The sequence below is a fragment of the Telopea speciosissima genome, chromosome 1 (genome assembly GCF_018873765.1).
Source record: "Telopea speciosissima isolate NSW1024214 ecotype Mountain lineage chromosome 1, Tspe_v1, whole genome shotgun sequence".
NCBI classification, from domain to species: domain Eukaryota; kingdom Viridiplantae; phylum Streptophyta; class Magnoliopsida; order Proteales; family Proteaceae; genus Telopea; species Telopea speciosissima.
This window is the reverse complement of record NC_057916.1, coordinates 65027691-65047878: the sequence shown is the minus strand read 5'-3', so window position 1 is coordinate 65047878 and position 20188 is coordinate 65027691. Positions and strand designations below refer to the sequence as shown.

The window sequence follows — 20188 nt, the reverse complement described above, 5'->3', positions numbered from 1 at the left end:
GTAGGGAATGCCCGACAGGAGACCACGTTCGACCCACCATACAGCGTCATCATGCCATTAAAGTAGTTGATGTGGTCATTAGGGTCAGTGGTACCACTGTAGAGTTCAAAGGTGGGTAGTCGAAACCTGAAAGGTAGTGTGGCTAACATGATCTCTGCCGAGAATGGGTGTTGTCCAGGTATGGAATGTGTCTCGCCTCTGGTCTGCTTCTTCAACCCTTCCAGCTTCTCATCCAGGTCGCGGAGTCTTTGATCGAGCTCCTCGTCCCGTGTCTGTCCCTCACGCCTGGCCGGACATTCGCTGTGACCCCATTCACACTCTCTCCTGGATGTCCCCTCCCACCTTGAGTGTTGGCGGGATGGTGAATGGTCACGCCGTGATGAACCCTGTCGTGAAGGTGAGGGGCTTTCTTCTCTGTAGGTCCAACTTCATTGTGGTATGTGACCTTCTTCAAGTCGTCCGTCGAACACAGACCTCCGGACCGATCTCTGCGGGCTTGACACTCTTGCCCTGGGTGTTGGCGTCCTCCCACGTTTTGACCGTGGCGAGAGGTCTCTTGTTCTCCTGGGATGCTGGGAAGGCTCCCCCCGCTGCGGAGTGGGGGTTGCCCGTTGCGCAAGTCTCTCTGATCTCACGCCCTTGGGAGATGATCTCCTAGGGTTCGGCTCTTCTCGAGGTACGGACTCCACCCTTGCTGATGGTGAAGTCCTTCGACGGTGAGACGTCGCACGCTGCGTCAAGTATTCTCGAAAGAGTCGTTGCTCATCGAGGATCTGTCGTTGCAGGTCATTAATCTGACCCACAGTGGTTGGAGCATTGGGGTCAGGTATCACCTCCGCCACCACATCGTCTGCCTAGTTATGGTTGAGATCGTCGACCACAAACTGGTCATTAAGGGGGATCACTTCCTCCAGAGGGACATGGTCCTGGTCGTTGGCTCTGCGACGAGAGCACTCTGGGGGTGGTGATCCATTCTTTGCTCCGTTGTTGGTGGTGGTAGTCTTCCTTCGTGCCATTGAATGAATACCGAAGCGAGCTAGTAGCTATAATGGCTAGCGTCGTTCCCACAGACGGCGCCAATCTGTTGCGTCAAGAAATCGTCGAGCGGTCCTGTGAGTACCGTCACCTGCAAGTGGACCAAGGGGTCAACAGAGAGAACCGGTGTGGTCCCAGCCTGGGGCTCTCCGATGCCAAAGTTAGATCTCCTGGCGCAAATAGATGAATAGTGATTATTCAATATGAGTTTTTATCTATCCCCTGATGGGGTTATGTGCCTTGCCTTTTATAGTAGCATATGGCAGTGTGGAGAGTCCCAGTTTGATGGCGATTGTGCCATTAAGTGGATAGAGGCCCTGGGTAACGTGGCTCTATCCTGATTGATCATCTCCCCATGGGAGGGAGTATCCTAGTGGTATCAAGATCCTTGGTGGATAGATACCCGCGTGTGGTGATAACGTCCTTAGTGCTTGAATCCGTCTGGATGACGTGACTTCTAAGCGGTGGCCTAGAGTCCTGGTGGTGACATGAGTCTGTAGCAATACGATCGGGTCATAGGTGAGTAGCCCCCACCTCATGTTTGTGCCCACGATGCTGTGCTTGGGTGCAGGCCGCGCCTGGGTGTGGCCACGCCTTGGTGAGGTCGCGCCTGGGTGAGGCCGCGCTTGGATGTGTGGCTGCGCCTAAGTGAGGCCGCGCCCGAGTGGTGGCCGCGCCTGGGTGAGGCCGCGCTCGGATGTGTGGCCGCGCCTAGGTGAGGCCGCGCCTGGGTGTGGCCGCGCCTGGGTGAGGCCACTCCTGGGTGCTGGCCGCGCCCGGGTGCTGGGACCCCGGTTCGTTCCCCTTGGTTATGGAGCGGGTCCCCTGTGACACGTGGCGGCCGTTGATTGGCCCGGTGAATATTGGATGTATCAAACTCCTTAATCGATCCACCCAATGGAGATTATATTTATATTTAATCTATACCCAAAATTCATTTAAAATATTTTCAAAGTATATAGTGAAGTAAATAATTCTACAAGTGTTAAAAGATTAACTTATTAACATTTATGCGAGTTTAATAAGTTATTTTAATCAATTCTTAACCTCCTCTCTTTTCTTTTCTTTGGGGTAAAGTTCTTAGCCTGTTCTTTAATACCTATCATTAAAATTGTAGAATGATTTTTTTTTACTCCGTCTCCGTACGTGTTCTTCTCCGTTGTCGTGTGTGGTTTCTTCTCCGTCACCGTACATGATCTCCTTTACCACTTGATCCTGTCACTCTGGTAGTTTCACTCTCTGTATTATGGAAGAGAATCCTGAACTATCGTCACCCCAGATCCCCCCTCATACAGCAAGCACGTCCCTCCAGGACGACGACGATGATGAAGATACCCTGGCCTTAGAGGAAGGGGTTGAGGATCTATTGGAGGACGCTGATAAAAATTGTCTGGTGGGCCAGATTGTCTTCTGTAAACCCTACAGACGCCAAGCTGTTTTGGAAGCGCTCGTTCATGCCTGGAATCCTCAATTTCCTATTATTATCACTCCGATGCAGGAGAATCGCTATCGTTTTCAATTCCAACATGAGCTTGATTTACTGAATGTTTTGGATGAGGGCCCTTGGGCGGTTGGGGGAAACTTATTACTGTTGGAACATTGGAATGCCAATCAAGAATGGGGATTCCATAGCACAAATTTCTGGGTGCAAATACATGACGTCCCATTGGAATTATTCAATTTAGAAGTGGGATCTCAGTTAGCAGCGAAGGTTGGACATCCCAAGCAAATAATTTTGGTTCAAGGTGTTCAGTTTGGGGCGAGAGTCATGTATGTTAGGGCGCGGGTTCACATCAGTATCATCAAACCTCTGCGCCAGACTATCACAGTCAAGCGAAGATCGGGGAGCAAAACCACTGTTCTTCTTAAGTATGAAAGGCTGCCTAGTTTCTGTTATTATTGTGGTTTATTCGACCATGAAGTCAAGAGATGCATGTCCCTCTTTGATGCTGAATACAAGCATGGTATTGAGCATGGTTGCAAGAAGGCCTCGACCTGCCCTTCCTTTCCCGCTTTTCGATATGGCTCCTCCTCGAGGGTGACCACCCCGGATCCCAGACTTCTAGAAGGCATGCCATCGCAACTGATTAATCAGTCTCAGATTGTGTCCATCGCCGGTTCTGTTTCTCTGGCTGCAAGCTCTTCCAACGGTGTTCTGAAGGAGAATGTTATTATGGAAAGTTCAAAATTACCGGGGCTGTCTCATACCACTCTCCCTCCTTCCACTTCGGGATTGGTATGTCAATCATAAAATATCCTTCCATTACACCCCCAAAATCCGCAAGCTTTGAATCCCAACCATATTAGTCACCCACCCACCAATCTAAATCAAATCTTAGCTAGTAACCCTATCTTCAATCACCCTGACGTGGCATCCCTTCTTTCTAATTTAATTCCACACTTCTCCACTATATCCTTAAATCATCCCCCCATAACCGACCCACCATATCAAAATCCCACTATCCACTCCTCACCTACTCATGAACAAGTGTCTCCCCCATCCAACTTTCCTTTATTACCTCCACCACACCCGACCTAAGAGACCCACAACTCACCCATGGATATAGTTGAGACACAGTTACATCAGGGAGAGTTTGCAATGGTCCATCATGATCCAGCTTGCGCCATTGATTCGGGTCATGATAAACTGAAGAGACCCAGTCGAGACTATTCAAACTGAGACAAAAGCAATGGAGCATTTTTTATACTTGGAACCCATGGTAGCTGGGGAGGCTCAGCACCGCGGGAATCAATGAAAATCTTAAGCTGGAATTGTCGTGGATTGGGGAGGGCTGCGACAATTCGTTACCTAGTTCACCTCTCTCATGTGGAGAAGCCAGACATAATTTTTCTGATCGAAACTAAGGCTGGAAAGGATAATATTACTCGGCAGTGTAGGAAGATAGGCTTTCACTCTTGTTTCTCAGTGGATGCGAAGGGCGCCTCAGGTGGCTTGGCTCTCCTTTGGACTCATAATGTTACTGTGGATATTATTGTCTCAAACAACCATGTAGTAGATTCCAAGGTTTATAATAAAGATGGTTCTTTCTTTTATATGACTTCAGTTTATGGTGCTTCTGTTAAAAGTAAAAGGAAAGAAGTGTGGGATCAATTAACCCAAATTGGAAGTGGCAGACACATGGAGTGGCTTTGCTATGGTGATTTTAACTCTTTTTTGGCCTGGCACGAGAAGGACGGTGGTAACCGAACTGGACAAAGAGATATTGAGGGATTTAAGGATATGACCATAGCTTGAGCTTTGGAGGATATTGGCTCTCATGGTCCCTATTTTACTTGGAGTAATAAGAGGAAGGGTGAGGCTAATATAAGAATCAGGTTGGATAGGGCTCTGGCGAATGATGCTTGGAGAACTTCGTACCCGGATGCAGCGGTTTTGGTTAAACCCACTCTGAACTCTGATCACGCTCCCCTCATAATTGATTCAGTAGGTGGTCGTTTCAAAGGGAAGCGTCTCTTCCGTTTTGAGTCAGCCTGGTTTCGCCACCCCGATTGTGAGAAGACAGCTAATACAACTTGGACTACCCCTGTGCCTAGTAATCCCCTGCCTGCCTTATATCATAAAATGAGTGGTATTCAGCCGGTTTTCAAACGTTGGAACAAGGAGGTTTTTGGTCATATCCAAACAAAGATTAAGGACCTTCAGTTGGCCCTAATCAAGCTCCAAGAGGGACCAATCGGTGATGATTACCATGCCCAGGAGGAGAATATCACTACCCTGCTTAATGAAGAATTAGAGAGAGAGGAGGAATTGTGGCGCCAAAAGTCTCGCATTAGTTGGCTACAACAAGGTGACCGGAACACCAGATTTTTTCACATGTCCACCATCCAACATCGAAGCCACAATAGGATCTTGAAGCTCCAGGACAGTGAAGGTCGCTGGACCCATGATGAAAAGAGGATTTATGATCTAATGACTGAGTACTACCAGGACATCTTTACTTCTGAAGGGCCGGACTCTGCAGCTTTGAACCATGTTCTCTCTATCATGCAGCCTCAGGTAGATGCAACCACGAATTCTTATTTGTGGTGCCCCCCCCCCCTCTTTAGATGAGACCAAGAAAGCACTTTTTGCAATGGCACTTTAAAATCCCCTGGTCCGGATGGGCTTCCCTCTGCTTTTTTCCAAAAATACTGGGATTTTACTCACCTGGAGATTCACTCATTTGTTTGCAATTTTTTTAACACTGATGTGCTCCCACAAGAATGTAATGAGACCTTACTTTGTTTGGTTCCAAAGGTTTCTAACCCCTCAAGTGCAGATCAGTATAGACCTATCAGTCTGTGCCCTGTGGTTGTCAAGGTCATCACAAAGATTATGGCTTCTAGGTTGAAAGGTGTTCTGGATCAGATTGTGGCTCCGAACCAGTCTGCTTTTATCCCTAGCCGTTCTATCTCCGACAACATTCTTATGGCCCATGAGTTATTCAGCTACATTAATAAGAAGAAGAAGGGGAAGCAAAGGTTTTTGGCTCTGAAGCTGGATATGAAGAAAGCGTACGACCGTATAGAGTGGAATTTCCTAGAATCAGTCCTCTTGAAGTTGGGGTTCAGCTCTCAATGGGTGAACATGGTCCTCTCTTGTCTCAAAACGGTTTCGTACAACATTATCATTAATGGGGCGGTTAGGGGGAAGGTGATTCCCACCAGGGGTATTCGCCAAGGGGATCCTCTATCTCCAGCTCTTTTCATCCTGTGCTTGCAAGCTTTAAGTGCAGTAATAGCCCACTCTGAACAACAAGGTTTGGTTAGAGGAATCAAGGTAAAAAATAGGACTGAGCAGATGACACACCTTCTCTTTGCAGATGACTGCTGCCTGTTTTCAAAAATGAAACTTGAAGAAGTGTGCAACCTGAAGGATTGTGTGGCTGTTTACTGCAGGGCAAGTGGTCAAGCTGTAAATCTCAAGAAGTCCTCAATTACCTTTAGCCCTAATGTAGCAATGCGCTTCCAAAGATGGTTCTCGCGTATCCTGAAGGTCTCTTACTCAAAAGGCCCTTCTAGATACCTTGGTTTACCTACAGATTTTGGGGTTTCAAAAGCAGCTCTCTTCCAAGATCTAGCAGATAAGATGGGGCGTCGTTTCTCAGGGTGGAAGAACAGATTATTATCGCATGCAGGAAAGGAGATCATGCTTAAATCTGTGGCTCTGTCGATGGGGAACTATGCCAATTCCCATTTTAAACTTCCAGCTTCACATCACTCTCAGATTCGCAAGGAGGCCACTAGCTTCTTCTGGGGGGATGACTTAGATAAAAGGCAGATCCGGTGGATTGCTTGGCGCAGATTATGTAGATCTAAAGATCTTGGTGGCTTGGGTTTTAGAGACCCAGAGCTTCAAAATAAAGCTCTTCTTTCTAGGATGGCTTGGAGATTGTGGAAGGAGCCTGACTCAATGTGGGGCAGGTTTATGAAAGCAATTTACTTCCCCAATGGGGATTTCCTTTCGGCTAGATTGGGAGCTCAACCATCTTGGGCTTGGAGAAGTCTTTTGGAGGGGCGTAAGGTTTTGAAAGATGGTTTGCTATGGAAAATAGGGGGAGGGGTGAATATTAAAATTTGGGAGGATAATTGGGTACCTTCACTACCTAATTTTCGGGTACAATACCCCCTATGGAGCCAGACCCCCCTAACATGGTTTGGGAGCTTATTAATCATTCCTGCAGGAAATGGAAGGAGGATGTCCTTTCCAAATACTTCCACCCCAGTGATACTGAAGCTATTCGAAGAATTCACTTGAGTCTTTTTCCTAGGAGTGATTGTTTGATTTGGGGGGCAGCAAAAGGCGGCTTTTTCTCTGTCAAAAGTGCTTACCATCTTCTCTCCAACCAAAGAATGGAAAGCGAGTCTTCTAAGGCCTCTTCAGGGAATTTACATTCTTGGGACTCGGTGCCGAGATCAGTGTGGAGGTTAATCTGGGCGAGTAATACCCTCCCTAAAATAAAGGCCTTTCTTTGGAGAGCTTGCGCTGGTGGTTTGGCTTCGGCTACTGCTCTACACCAACATCAAGTTCCAGTTGATACTTGTTGTCGTAGATGTGGTTCCCATGAGGAGTCTATTGATCACATCCTCCTCAAGTGTACGTTTGCGAGAGCTGTTTGGTTCGGTTGTAACCTTCACCCCCTCTTGCCTCGTGGTGACAACTTTCATCTTTATCAATTCCTCCAGGCGTGGATCTCCCTTGCAGACCGGGGCAAGTCTACTTTTAAGGAGGTAACAGCTCTTTGCTGCTTCATGCTTTGGTATCTTTGGACCTCGAGGAATGATCTGCTTTTTGGTGGTAAGGTTTGGACTGGTAAAGAGGTCATCCAAGCTGCTAAGAGGGCGTGTGATGAGTTTTTGAAGGCCACCAGTATAGCCCATCCCTCTCAAGCCCCTTCTCGAGTTCCTGGGCAGGTTTCTTGGCTTCCCCCTCTCCCTGGTTCCTTCAAACTCAATTGTGATGCTTCGTTGGATCCAGGGATCAAGCGAAGTGGTGTTGGCTTTGTCATCAAAGACCATGTTAGTAGATGTTGCATTGCTGTCTCAAATCCCACTCCCTTCAATGAAATTCTGGTTGGTGAGGCCATGGCGATTAGAGAAGGGCTTTTGGAAGCCATCTCGGAAGGAACTCTCTCCATCACCGTGGAAAGTGATAATTTGGGCATTATTTCTTCACTTTTGAATCCTTCAAAGATCCCGGATTTTATTGTTTTGCCTATTGTGGAGGACATTAGACATATCTCCACCTACTTTGATGCTTGTAACTTTGCTTATATTCCAAGGGCCGCTAACTCCCTAGCAGACTGCCTTGCCAGGAGGACTCTATCCGTTGCGGGAAGGATGGTTTGGCCTAACTCCGATCCCTTGTTTTCTGAAGCTGCGACTTTGGACTCAAGGAGCGTTTCCTGTTCTTTGCAATAAATCTATCTTTTACCAAAAAAAAAAAAAAAAGTTATTTTTGTCGCCTTTACATATAATAATGCATGCATAGGGGCAGGCAAAATTGTAGTTTTATATCATACGAACATCCTACAATTGGTATGAGAGAGATATCAATCTGACTGTTGATCCAAAAATGGAAAAGAAAAGTTATGTACGGGTATTTAACTTGAAGATTTAATGTGGGGTAGTTTAAATTATTCCTGTACTAATAAAGAAGATGGAATTCTACACGTCTCCGTCTTTTCTTTTCTTTTTTTGCGTGTAGTAGTTAGTTTACATTTGTGCTTGTTGTAGTAGAGGAGTTGGAAATAGTATGCTGTATGTGCTGCGGGAAAATTATCCTCTCAGGTTCTCTGCCCGGTACTGTTCCCTAGTGCCTCTAATAAAAGGGGGTGGACCCCATCCGGACAGTATGTTCGGGCAGGGGGTAAGGTAGTTATTTCTGCCCCCCCCTATGAGAGGAACCGGACAAACTGTACCAAGCATGGTACCTGAGAGGATAAAGATCCATGTGCTGCGTCAGTTTCTGAATTTGTATCCACACACATTGGGCATGGGTGGATCTATTCTGAAGTGTCCAAAAATCATAGATGTGTAAGTTACAATTGCTCTGTTTGTTTCGGTGTAAAATTTTACTTGAAAATTTTCACTTCAAAAAAATTGACATGTAAAATTTTACATTGTTGCATGAGCCCACAAGAAATCCTTCATTAGAATACATCCAAACGAAGGTCCATTGGCAATCCCAAGGGTAGCTCGGTTGGTAAGGCCCAACACCTCACAATTAAAAGGCCACTGAGTTCAACCCTTGGGCCTATCTATCCAAAAAAAAAAAAAAAAAAAAAAGCCCATTAGCAATTACCACATCTCTTGCTTGAAGCTTGCTGCTGGAATAGTACCATTGATATGCATAGAATAAATGGATATGGATGTCAATACATAGGAGGGTTTTACCACAAAAAAAAAAAATCGTTAGAGAGTTTTTGAGTGAAATTGACTTTGAAAATTTATTCGGGGCTAATCCAAGTCATGTTTTCTCTATTCAATGATCAGAATTGCTACATCATTTGTTCCCATTGTTCAAAATGGTGAACCATTTAAGAAACCCTTCCAAAACGGTGTAATAGTAAAAAATTGGAAATAACAAATCATAGAAAAGAATTTTTTTTTTTTTTTTTGGTTAGAAAGAAATTTACTGGTCATAGGCATGATCAATAAATTTACTTTTTTTTTTTGGTAGAAAGCAGTAATTTATTAGATCATGCAAACAACTCAAGGTGTTGAGAGCGAACATAACTCTCGCAACCAAGGAAAGGAAAAAGGCCAAACTGTCGTGCATGTAATCGACAGGGCCATCCGGGCCAGGGAGTCAACCACAGTGTTAATCTCCCTTGGAATACAACTGAAATTACAAACAGTAAACAAGGATGACAAATGTAAAATATCATCAACTATCGGGCGAATCAGCAATGGTGAAGCTTGTGTGCTATAGTAAGGAATCTGATTATATTGGAATTATCAGATTCAATTACAATCCTCATATGCCTAGATGCATAAAGATCCACCAAGCTTTGACGTACCACCAATGTTTCACCCACTAAAATATCATTGAAAGAAATCGGTGATGATACAGCTTTAATAGGATCAGTAAATTTACAAATCATAGAAAAGAATTCAATGCTAGACAATGAGGCCATATTCCAAGGTCAAGTGGCCCAAGCACATCATCTAAACTATAAACTCATAAAATAAAGGGAAAATTACAAGATTAGGCAAAATCAGTTTTGTTTTTACAAAACTAGCCACTCATTGTTTGGGTTTACAAGAATACAGTCTTTTTGCGTTTGTGTTTACAAAATTAACCAAAACAGTATTCTCCCTCAATGAAAGAATTTTTTGGACAATTTTACCCCACTTCCTTCTCTTCCACAATCGATACCACCGGCTCCTACTCTTTTCTTCTTCTTCCTGCAGTTTCTCCTCAAACTAACAATGTTTTTGGAAATCGAATTGATTGAATCGGAAGTAGTAGTCCCGACAGAATCGTAGATCCTCAAATCCAAAGAATATTCCAACCATTGATGTCTTGGAGTTGTTGATTGAAGTGGGTTCTCTGTGACGGCTTCTGAGACATTAACTTCACTCCTGCTGGAGGAAGTGGAGAAGGAGCTATTATCATTTCTCCTATTGAGAAACCCACAAGCGATAGCGAAGAGAAAATCTAAGCGATTGATTGAATCCCAATTCCTTCTTCACTAAATTGGGTTTGAAACCCTAAGAAAGCGAAGAAATTACAAAAAATAGATGCGACAATGGGGAGCAACATGGTCAATTCCATCTCTCGATTTTCTTTGAAATTGAAGTTTTCAATTTGTGAAGTCTCTCTCTCTTTCAATTTTCTTCGAAATTGAAGTTTTCAATTCGCTCTGATCGTTGTTGCCCCTGCGCATCTCCCTCTGATCTTCGTCGCAGTAAGTCCGGCAATAGCCTGCTCTTTATTATTTTATTTTATTTTTTACCATTTTTTTTTAATAATAAAAAGGAAATTTTCGGCATTTGGGAAGGCGTTTTAGGGTGCCATCGGTGATAGGAACAGCAGCCGCATCTCCAGAAGCGGCTGGAAGATGCGCATGGGGTGCGTACCGGTTGGCCGATGCGGGTGCAGGAGCAGCTGAGTATGAGTTTTGCACTAGGACGTGGTTGTCTGTTATGATCATAGATAGATGGGTAATTTGTGTTGGGTTAGTTTGTTAGGGATAATTAGGATATTAGGGGTAGATGAGTAATTTTGTTATATAGGGCTTTATATAATGTAGGGATCTTTTGTAAAGGGGTCAACGAATGTATGAAATCTCTTTTCTGTCTATCTTCTTCTTCCTTTTTTCCCTGTTTCTGTTATTGGGTTCGTATCATTGGTGCTTTCATTGAGAGAAATCGGCAACCAATCATGGCCGATGGACTCCGCCTCAGCCCATGGCTCACCCTTGCTCAGGAATTGAAGGATATTCGTGCCTTGTTGCTTGATTGCAAGAATAACTGTTTCAAGATGCAAAACAACATAACAGATCTGTGTGTTAGTTCTGCGGCGATCCATGAGCAATCAAAGAAACTTCAACACCTAGTACGGGAATCAATCGATGAAGAAAATTCCAATGCCATTGCAGACCTTGAATCTGTGGAGCAAAAAGACGATTCCAGTGCAGCGAATCCAATTGCAACAGAGATAGTGGCTTTAGAGATTGTTGCATCAGCGCCTTAGACGCTCCAACAGAAGGTCGATGAGCAACCAGATCTGGTGGTTCCGGTGCCGGAGATAGCCTGAGTACACCCTGATTTCGCTGTTTCTGCAGGATACGATGTCGTGTTGTTGAAGAATCCCATTAGCGTTCTGCAGCAGTTCGATCTTGTGGAAACTTTGAGTTATTCCAAGCTAGAAACACCATCGCACTCCACGACTGCCAAAACCTTGTTCCTTTTTTTCTTTAGGAGTTTTGTGCGACAAGGAGGGAGGAGAGCTGGAGCCCTCAACCATCACCGTCTTCTCCACATTTCCCGTTGCACAATCCGCCGATTAGGGCCAATTTGGTGTTCGATCGAGGAAAAATGGAAGTCAGCGCGACGGTGGAGGTGACACGCGTTTGTCGACGACCAAGCACAACGATCACACTGGTGATCAATTGCGGAACAACAAGGATGAGTTGGTGTTCCATCACCTCTGTTTCCCCTCCCTTCTCTGTTTCCTTTGATGATTTTCAATCTGGCTAGTTTCCAACTTTTTCCCCTATGATCGTAATGGATGCGGTCCAGGCGTTGAACCACCCCCATATGCTCGCGACTGGGAGAGGGGAGGACTGGAACCCTCGGCCGCCACCGGAGCCGTCACCACCTCTTCTCGTATCCAGCTACCGTCGTCTCAACTGTTGGACCAGAGAGGGTCCGGACAATATAGACACCATGGATTCCATTTTGTCGTCTCTGCTATGGGAGTTCATCTTCTCCGACAAAACGAATCCGAACATCACATGGACTGTAGTGCTAGGCCCCCAGTGGTGGATCTCATTCTACATTCCTTAGAATAATGCATCAACTGTTGCAATGAATGATGCACGGAAACTGTTTGATGAAATGCTAGCAGATATCATGGCAACAAATTCAGAGTTGAATCTTCTCGGATGCCATTCACAAGGAGTGATCAAGAGCGCAGAAGCAACATCGATCGTGGTAGCAATGCTGAATCTCTACGTGCGATCTGGCTTATTGTGTCTTCAATCGAGCAGAAAGAAGGACGCCCAAACAAAGAATATGTTGCGCCATGGATTCCACTCTTTGTTATTTGCTTTTCATGTTCTCAAACGTGTGCATCTCAAGATTTTTATGCAAGGAGATGAAGAAAAAAAAAAAAAAGGGAGAGAGAAAGAAAAAGAAGAAGACAAAACTTGTAAGATCGTTGCTCTTACTTCAGAAAATCCAATTGATGTTTCTGTGACACAACATGATGAGAGGCAAATGGGGTGGTGGGGTTGTCTTGCCACTTGTTCATCATTGCGCGTCTAAGCCAGCATTGATAGTTGTTGGGGTTTTAAGCCGATGGGGCAAGGCTGAGTCGATCTGGACCCATGCATGGCGTTTTGTCATAGATTGGTTGAAGATGGCGCGACTTCTTGGTGTCAATCTGACTTATTTTAAGCGGCTCATCTTGGCTATGGTTTGTTTGGTGTTAGGGAAGCATGCTTGCGGTGTGCCAATCCTATGCAGCTGAACCTTGAGGACAAGGTTCTCTGAAGGGGTTGGCAATGTTATGATCATAGATAGATGGGTAACTTGTGTTGGGTTAGTTTGTTAGGGATAATTAGAATATTATGGGTAGATGGGTAATTTTGTTAAATAGGGCTTTATATAATGTAGGGATCTTTTGTACAGGGATCAACGAATATATGAAATCTGTTTTCTATCTATCTTCTTCTTCTTCCTTCTTCCCCTGTTTCTAGGAGGTCACCACCCTCGAAGTGGTATTTTTCCCTTTTCTGTTATTGGGTTCGTATCATTGTCACATGTTCCAGGCAAGCAAGGCAAGGGAGGGTAGTTGCAGGGGGTGGGGCAGGATTGCAGAACGAGGGGGTGGGGGGAAAAACAGAGGGCGGGGCAGGAGAGGGATTGGGGTTGCAGAGTTGGGGCATGGGGGTTGCAGGGTTGGGGGTGGTTATAGGGAAGGCGAAAATCAGCTTTTGAGAGTCGTTTCAGCAGAGATGTCCTTGAGAGATATAGAGACGAAGGCTCGGCTTGATCTTGGATTGGGGCTGGGAGCGAAATCGAGAGTAAGACTGAGGGAAGTATCAACGGGAACAGATATGGGGATTGAAGGAGATAATGGCCGGGGGGTGGGGGTGGGGGAGGGTAGGGGTGGGTGGGGTGGGTTGGCGTGTAGCAAGGTGTGGGGGTGTGTGGGCGCTGGGGCATGGTAGGTGGGTGGTAGGAAGAAGAAGAAGAGAAAGAGGAAGAAGAAGGGGCTAGGAGCGGGTGGACTCGTGGAAGAAACGTAATTGGACAAGGGAAGATGGGGCAAAATTGTCAAAAAAGTTTCTTAATCGAGGGAAGTCTATGTTTTGGCAAGTTTTGTAAATTCAAACAATGAATGATTAATTTTGTAAAAGCAAAGCTGATTTTGCCTAATTTTGTAATTTTCCCTAAAATAAATATGGAGAGATTTTGCTTGTGACGTTTGGTCAAATTTGTGGCAGATCAGATGGGAAGTACTGGTATGATTTTAAAAGCTTTGTAATATACCAACTTAAAATCAAGGGTCTTGCAAAAAAAAACTTCAAATCAAGGGTAAATTATAGATCACCTCCTGGTTTTTAATTGAAACTCAAATCATCAGTTTTTCTATAGTAACGGTGTTAGTTTGCCGTTAATTATTAGTGTGAAAAAACTATTTTACCCTTGTACTAAAATATTAAAACGAAATTTACAATATTACCCTCTCCATCTCTCTTCTCTCTCTCTCTCTCGTAACTCTCGGAGACGGCAGTGGCGGTGGAGGTGGTGGTGATGCTTGGGCAACAACAACCTTGCCAACCTCAGTTTGTCCAAACGGAATAGAGATGGAGATGTTGCCGCTGTGAGCGCAAGGAGAAACCAGAGAAGCTGCCGGAGATGGGGATTTCAGAGCCAAACATTGGAGAAGTCTTGGGTTTAAATCTCGGAACGACGAGACTTTTCCGAGATTTTTATTGCTGATTTGTCCTTGACCTGTTTTTGGTGGAAATTAGGTTTTTCAAGTTCGTTACCTGGATTGATCCTACTGAAGAAATCGAGTATGAGCATCGATAGCCCTAGGGAAGGGGAGAATTAGGGTTCTTTTCTGCGGTCCTTGGATTTCCTTTTGTCTCTCACCTGCTGAAACAAAAACCCCAACCACTGTGATTTCAATTCAACTGAACTCAAGGTTTTTCTCTACAAGCCTTAGCTTTGAAGGCTAGGGTTTCGCAGACCAACTCCAATGTCTGGCCTCTCTTCGGAATTCCCCTTTCATTTCTAATTTGTCCCTTTTGGTTTTCTGAGCGTTCAAGAAACAGAATCAGTGAACACCAACATGCTGTATACATCACAGATCTACAATCACTTGGCCTCTTATCTGGATTAATTTCATTGGATTTTGTTTTTTAATTATTTTTGCCTGTTGATGTATTATAGTAAAAGAGTGACTCCAATTACTCTTTATTTCTGTTAATTGATAGATCTTTCTTTTAATTCACGATCCATTCTTACTGCTATTTTTTTTACATTTCTTTGGCATTCAGGTCAGGGTTTCATGTTTTGTTTCTTAATTTTTAGTTGTTCAATCGTGTGGATGTATTTTCAATCAGAAAATTCTTCACTAGTTCTTGGTTCTTATTCTTATACCCAGACCTGCAGCTGCCAAGACTAATAGATCTTGATCAGATTCTTTATATCTTTACAAGAACCATCTACTATTAGATCTGTTTAATCTTTTTCTTCAGGAAGCGGTCGCAGATGAAGAGGCACGTAAACGAACCTTCTGAAGCCATGGCCGCGAGTTTAGGAGTCGAAAGCCGTAGCAATTAACGGTTGTCATTCCCTATTGCTCCTGTGGCTGTGCGGTGCAAGGATCGTCGGAGATTGACGGCGTCTGACCCCCTGTGGCTGGTCGCCGGCTTATCACAACCCGTCGCCGGGATTATTGGGCCGCCGTCACAATGTTTTGGCCGCCATTCACGGGTTTCCCTTGAGGTAGAACCCTAAGGGTTTTACCGTTTTTTATTTTGTCTTTCCGTTGATTTGAAGAAGAAGGAATATTCTCCTTTGATTCCCTTCATCCTTATATATTAAAAAAAATTAGGTTTTTAGATCAAGGGTAAAATCATAAATCAACACTGGTCAAGGGTAGTTTAGGGATTTAAATTTATTTAATTGACTGACATCATCACTTAACAACATAAAACTAACGGTAGGGACTAAATTGTCATATTGGGGTCTAAATCAGGAGGTGATTTGAGTTTTTTCAAAAATCAAAGGGTGATCTAAGTTTCGATTGAAAACCAAGGGGTGATCTGTAATTTATCCTAAAATCAAATTCCTTGCACAAATGGTTCTTAGCCTCCTGGGTGTTAGATCACAAAACAACTACTTAAGGTGCTTGCAGTGTTAGTCATAGTCATTGGCTTCCAATTTGACTCCCATGGAGTGAGGATAAAGCTTCAAAAAACTATTGGGTCAAACCATTAGAAGTGCTTCCCCTTATCCATCTTCAATTTCCAATATGATTAAGCTTAGAATCCACTACACATACATGTGTATGCAGAAATACACTCTCCAGCTTCTCTCTTTAGCACACTCTCATGCTTCTACTCTTCCTCTAGGCTTTGGGCACTTGGATTCTATCACGCTTCCAACTGTTGTTGCCTTCCAATTCCATCCAAAACCCAGTAGATATTATCAACCTGAGGATGCAGTCTCTCCCCGGCAACAAATTCGTGGGTCATCCCACCCACTTGAATCAAGCTACAACCAGCATTTTTCTTGATCCTCTTAACATTCATCAACCTTCTCATCCTTGAGACATCTTCCCACCTCTTTGCGTTGGCATAGATATTTGCCATGATTGAATATACACCACCATCTTCTGGGTCCAACTCCATTATCTGCTTTGATGCAATCTCTGCAATCTCAACATTCCCATGGAGCCTACAACCACCAAGTAAACCACCCCACACAAACAAATCACCTTTCATTGGCATTGCTTCTATCATATGCAAAGCTTCCTCAATTAAACCAGCTCGACCTAACAGATCAGTCATGCAACCATAGTGCTTGAGCTCACGCCGAACCCTATAGATGTTTTCCATCTCATCAAAAAGCCGCCGGGCTTCATTCACCAGACCGGCATGGCTACAACCCACCAGGACCCCCAAGAAGCTGACCCCATCAGGTCTAACGCCAGCCTCCTTCATCCTAAAGAAATACTCTAAAGCTAATTCACCTTCCCCATGCATGGCAAGCCCAATAACCATGGCATTCCATGTAAACAAGTTCTTATCTGGGCTCGAGTCAAAGATTTCTCTAGCAATTCCAACACAACCACATTTGGCATACATGTCCACCAGAGCAGTTGCCAAGAAATTATCAAGTCGAGCCCTGTTTCGGTCTATGTAGTTGTGAATTGCTTTCCCTTGTTCGAGGGCCCCAATTTGCGCACAAGCAGAGAGAGCCGAAACCAATGCAATGTTGTCAGGCTTCACCCCCAAATCAAGCATCTGATCAAAGAGTTCCATTGCTTCCTTGCATTGGTTCATCTGGGCATATCCCGACACGAGGGTACCCCAGGAAACAGCATCTCTTGTGGGCATCGTATCAAAAATTTCTCGTGCTCGTCTTATCTCGCCAGCCTTGACAAACCCATCAATCAATGTGTTGTATGAAACAACGTCCCGATTGGCACTTTCATCGAACAGTTGGTAAGCATCGATCATGGAACTCGAATTAGAGTACAAATGAATCAAGGTGTTCTGGACAAAGAGATCTGAATAAACGCCGAACTTGATGGCTTGTGAATGGAGGGTCCGGCCGAAGGAAATTGCATTGATGCGTGCACATGCCTTGAGTGCAAAAGGGAAGGTGTGGGTATCAGGGGGAACACATAGGCGTCGCATTTTGACGAACAGGAAGAGGGCAGAAAGAGGGGAAGAGAGGAGAGTGTAGAGACGGATCATGGTGTTGTAACAGAAAGTGGAAGGACTGGGGATTTGGTTGAAGATGCATAATGGGTAGTGGAGAGAAGGTAAGGGAGTCAAAAGGGTTGAGGTATAGAGGATTTTGGTGAGCAGCAGTGAGGGCAACAGGGAAATCAGGCCGCTTGTGACTGTTTGGGCGTGGACTTGTTTGAGTTGCTGGAGGGTCTTGCAATGGCGGATATGGATTAAAGCTGGATGTGATGAAATTACCATCTCAGCCCATCCTCCTCCTCAATGGTCAACACCAAAATGCCACTCAGATTTTCTTTTCGAGCTCTAGGTTTTTTCTTCTTTTTTAATGAATGACTTGTTTAGACTCGAGAATCAGGTCGGTTGAATTACTGAACAAAGAATCCGCCGACTTGCCGTGATTGATCCAATTAGGGGTGCAACAGGGTCGGGTCGGGTCTTTTAAATTCCAGCCAAACCCTGAGTCAAATGACGTAAATGGTTAACCGAAATCCGAATCTGAATCCGCATCCGTATCTGTTTAGGATTCGTTTAGAGATATCCGGAAAACAATCCGATTAAAATTTGTTTGAAAAAAAAAATCCAAATACTTAATAATAAAAAATTAAATAAATAATGATTTTGAGGGTTTTTTAAGATTCAACAGGTTCTAGAATATAATGAAAAGAGAAATATAATCTAAGAGATATGGATTGAGAGTGAATTGTATCCGCTAGGGGGAGGAAGGTCCGGCTTACACAAGGCAGAGATGTAAATGGATAGTTAAAAATCTGAATCCAATCCGCATCCAAATCGTTTAGAGGTATCCGTATTCAGCCAGAGAATATCCAACTCCGATGACATCCGATCAGTATCCGATCCGTTTACATCTCTACCTGAGTCCCCTTAGCTAAGCCCTGACCCTGACTTAGGGCCAAAAACATCCAACCTTGACTTGCAATCAGGGTCGGGTAGGGCTGGCCCTGATTGGCCCTGACCTGACCATGATGGGGGGGGGGGGGAGAAGGGAGATGCATGGGCTGGCTAGGTTGGGACGAAGAAGAAGAAGAAGAAGAAGAAATTTCTGAAACGATTGGTGTTCAGAAATCCCAAATTGAGGTGGCTCTACAGGAAGAAGATGAAGAAGATGAAGAAGAAGAAATAAAGAAAAAAGAAGAGGAAGAGCAAGAAGAAGAAGAAGAAAAAAAAAAGATGAAAGAAGAAGAAAGAATAGAAATAAGAAGATGGGGTTGAGTTGAACCGGGCCAAGGCTCAATCTAAGGACTCAATTGTGGCCTGGCCCAGCCTTGAGTCAAGGCTAGAAATTCTCAACCCTGACCTGCCCTCAGGGCAGCCAGGTTATATTAACCTAGACTCTATTCAGGTTCAGGACGGACTAGGGTGGACTTATGCCGTCAGGACCAAACTTGCACCCCTAATCCAGTCAATTTTAGTTTGGAGACTTGTCTCCAGACTCCAGTTGATTTAGACCAGTTTCGATAAATTTTGACTGATTTAGATCAAAATCGGCATTGACTGATTTGATTTTCAATTTAGACCTATTCAAATCGAAATTTGGACCCAAAGGATAGGTGGATCTAGTCGATGACAGGAAACTGCATGTGAAGCCATGGACCACGTTTGAATCACTGCAAATTTTCTTTATTATTAGATAAATACTGAGAGAGGACTAGATCAAGTGGCACATATTTGGCTGCCTAGCAAAGTTTTATAGGGAAGGTTATTTCTCTTATAATATCAAGCTTGACATATCAAGGAAGACACGATCGGAGATGGAGATTGGATTTGTTGATGGCTACGGTGCGGGTTATCTGAAGGGTGGTATGAATGCTAGGCCTTCTCCTCATTCCGCTCACTGGATTATTGGGATAGCAGCCTTCGAGCCTTTTGCCACATAGTCATGGTAGTGATTTCATTTTAAAGTTGCTACTACAAACTTCAAACTCATACTTATGGGCAGCGAGGAGTGAGAGGGTATAAATTGTCTGAATTATCAATGCTTCCCCTTTAAGCCACCAAAATGTTCAAATCACTGGTGCCCCCAAAGAATAATACTTTCATAAAATGAAGGGTATGGAACACCATAGGTGATGACCATGAACACAACATCAAGCAAGACTGCTCAAAAAAGCTTTGAGAGGAAATTGAATTGCTTGTGAGCAATATGAGATTATGATGATCGACATGACAAATCCAATGGTATGGATATTAGAAATAGGATGAAATAGATCTTTTGATATTTGCTGGCAGGGTGTCTAGTTGTGCCCATTGCAATTATCTAAGGAGCTCTCTTTCTAAACACCACTAGGTGGAATGGTTTCCGCTTGACAAGTCATTGTAGCGATTGGTATGGCGACTAGGGGGGGGGGGTGAATCGATTAGGCTTGGTTGGGCTCGGTCAGACCTAGTCGAGCCTCACGGAGCTTAAGGCTTGCATTGTGATCGCTCATTTAAGTAATCGGGCAAGGCCTAGACATATAATACGAATGCTCACACTTATATTCTAGAATCATATTGCGAGAATATACAATGTGACAATTGTATACAGAATTCCAATTATGTCCCTAGTTGTGAACACTTCTAGGTCAAACCTAGGGCAACTATCATACATAAAATATCAATGCAAATTAATAAATTCAATCTTTATTGAAATGCATTTGATGGACACATATGATAATATATAGCCAACAATCTCCCACATGTACATCAAAGCCAATATCCTAAACAAGTCTATTATACAGTTGATGTAAGTACTTTTGTTAAGGGATTTGATAAATTGTCCGCAGTGTCAACCTTTACAATATTGTTATCGCCATGATGTATTATCTCCTTGATGAGATTATATTTTTATTCCACTTGCTTATTTCTTTGATATGCTGTTGGTTCCTTTGCTTGAGCTATAGTTTCTTTGTTATCATAATATAATTATATAGGGTACCCCACTAGCTCAGGTACTACATGTAGGTCAGTTAAAAACTTCCTCAACCACA

General features: G+C 44.0%; 1 protein-coding gene across 1 annotated transcript; it reads right to left on the bottom strand.

Moving 5' to 3' along the window:
* Positions 1-15694: 15694 nt before the first annotated feature.
* Positions 15695-17498, bottom strand: LOC122656923 (pentatricopeptide repeat-containing protein At5g61800). Its single transcript, XM_043851625.1, has one exon. The coding sequence runs from the start codon at positions 17439-17441 to the stop codon at positions 15879-15881; it is 1563 nt and encodes a 520-aa protein (XP_043707560.1). The 5' UTR covers positions 17442-17498; the 3' UTR covers positions 15695-15878.
* Between the last annotated feature and the right edge of the window lie 2690 nt (positions 17499-20188).

Excerpts from the sequence above, each read along its gene's own strand:
- LOC122656923 (XM_043851625.1), bottom strand. The coding sequence starts at position 17,441 with ATGGTAATTTCATCACATCCAGCTTTAATCCATATCCGCCATTGCAAG.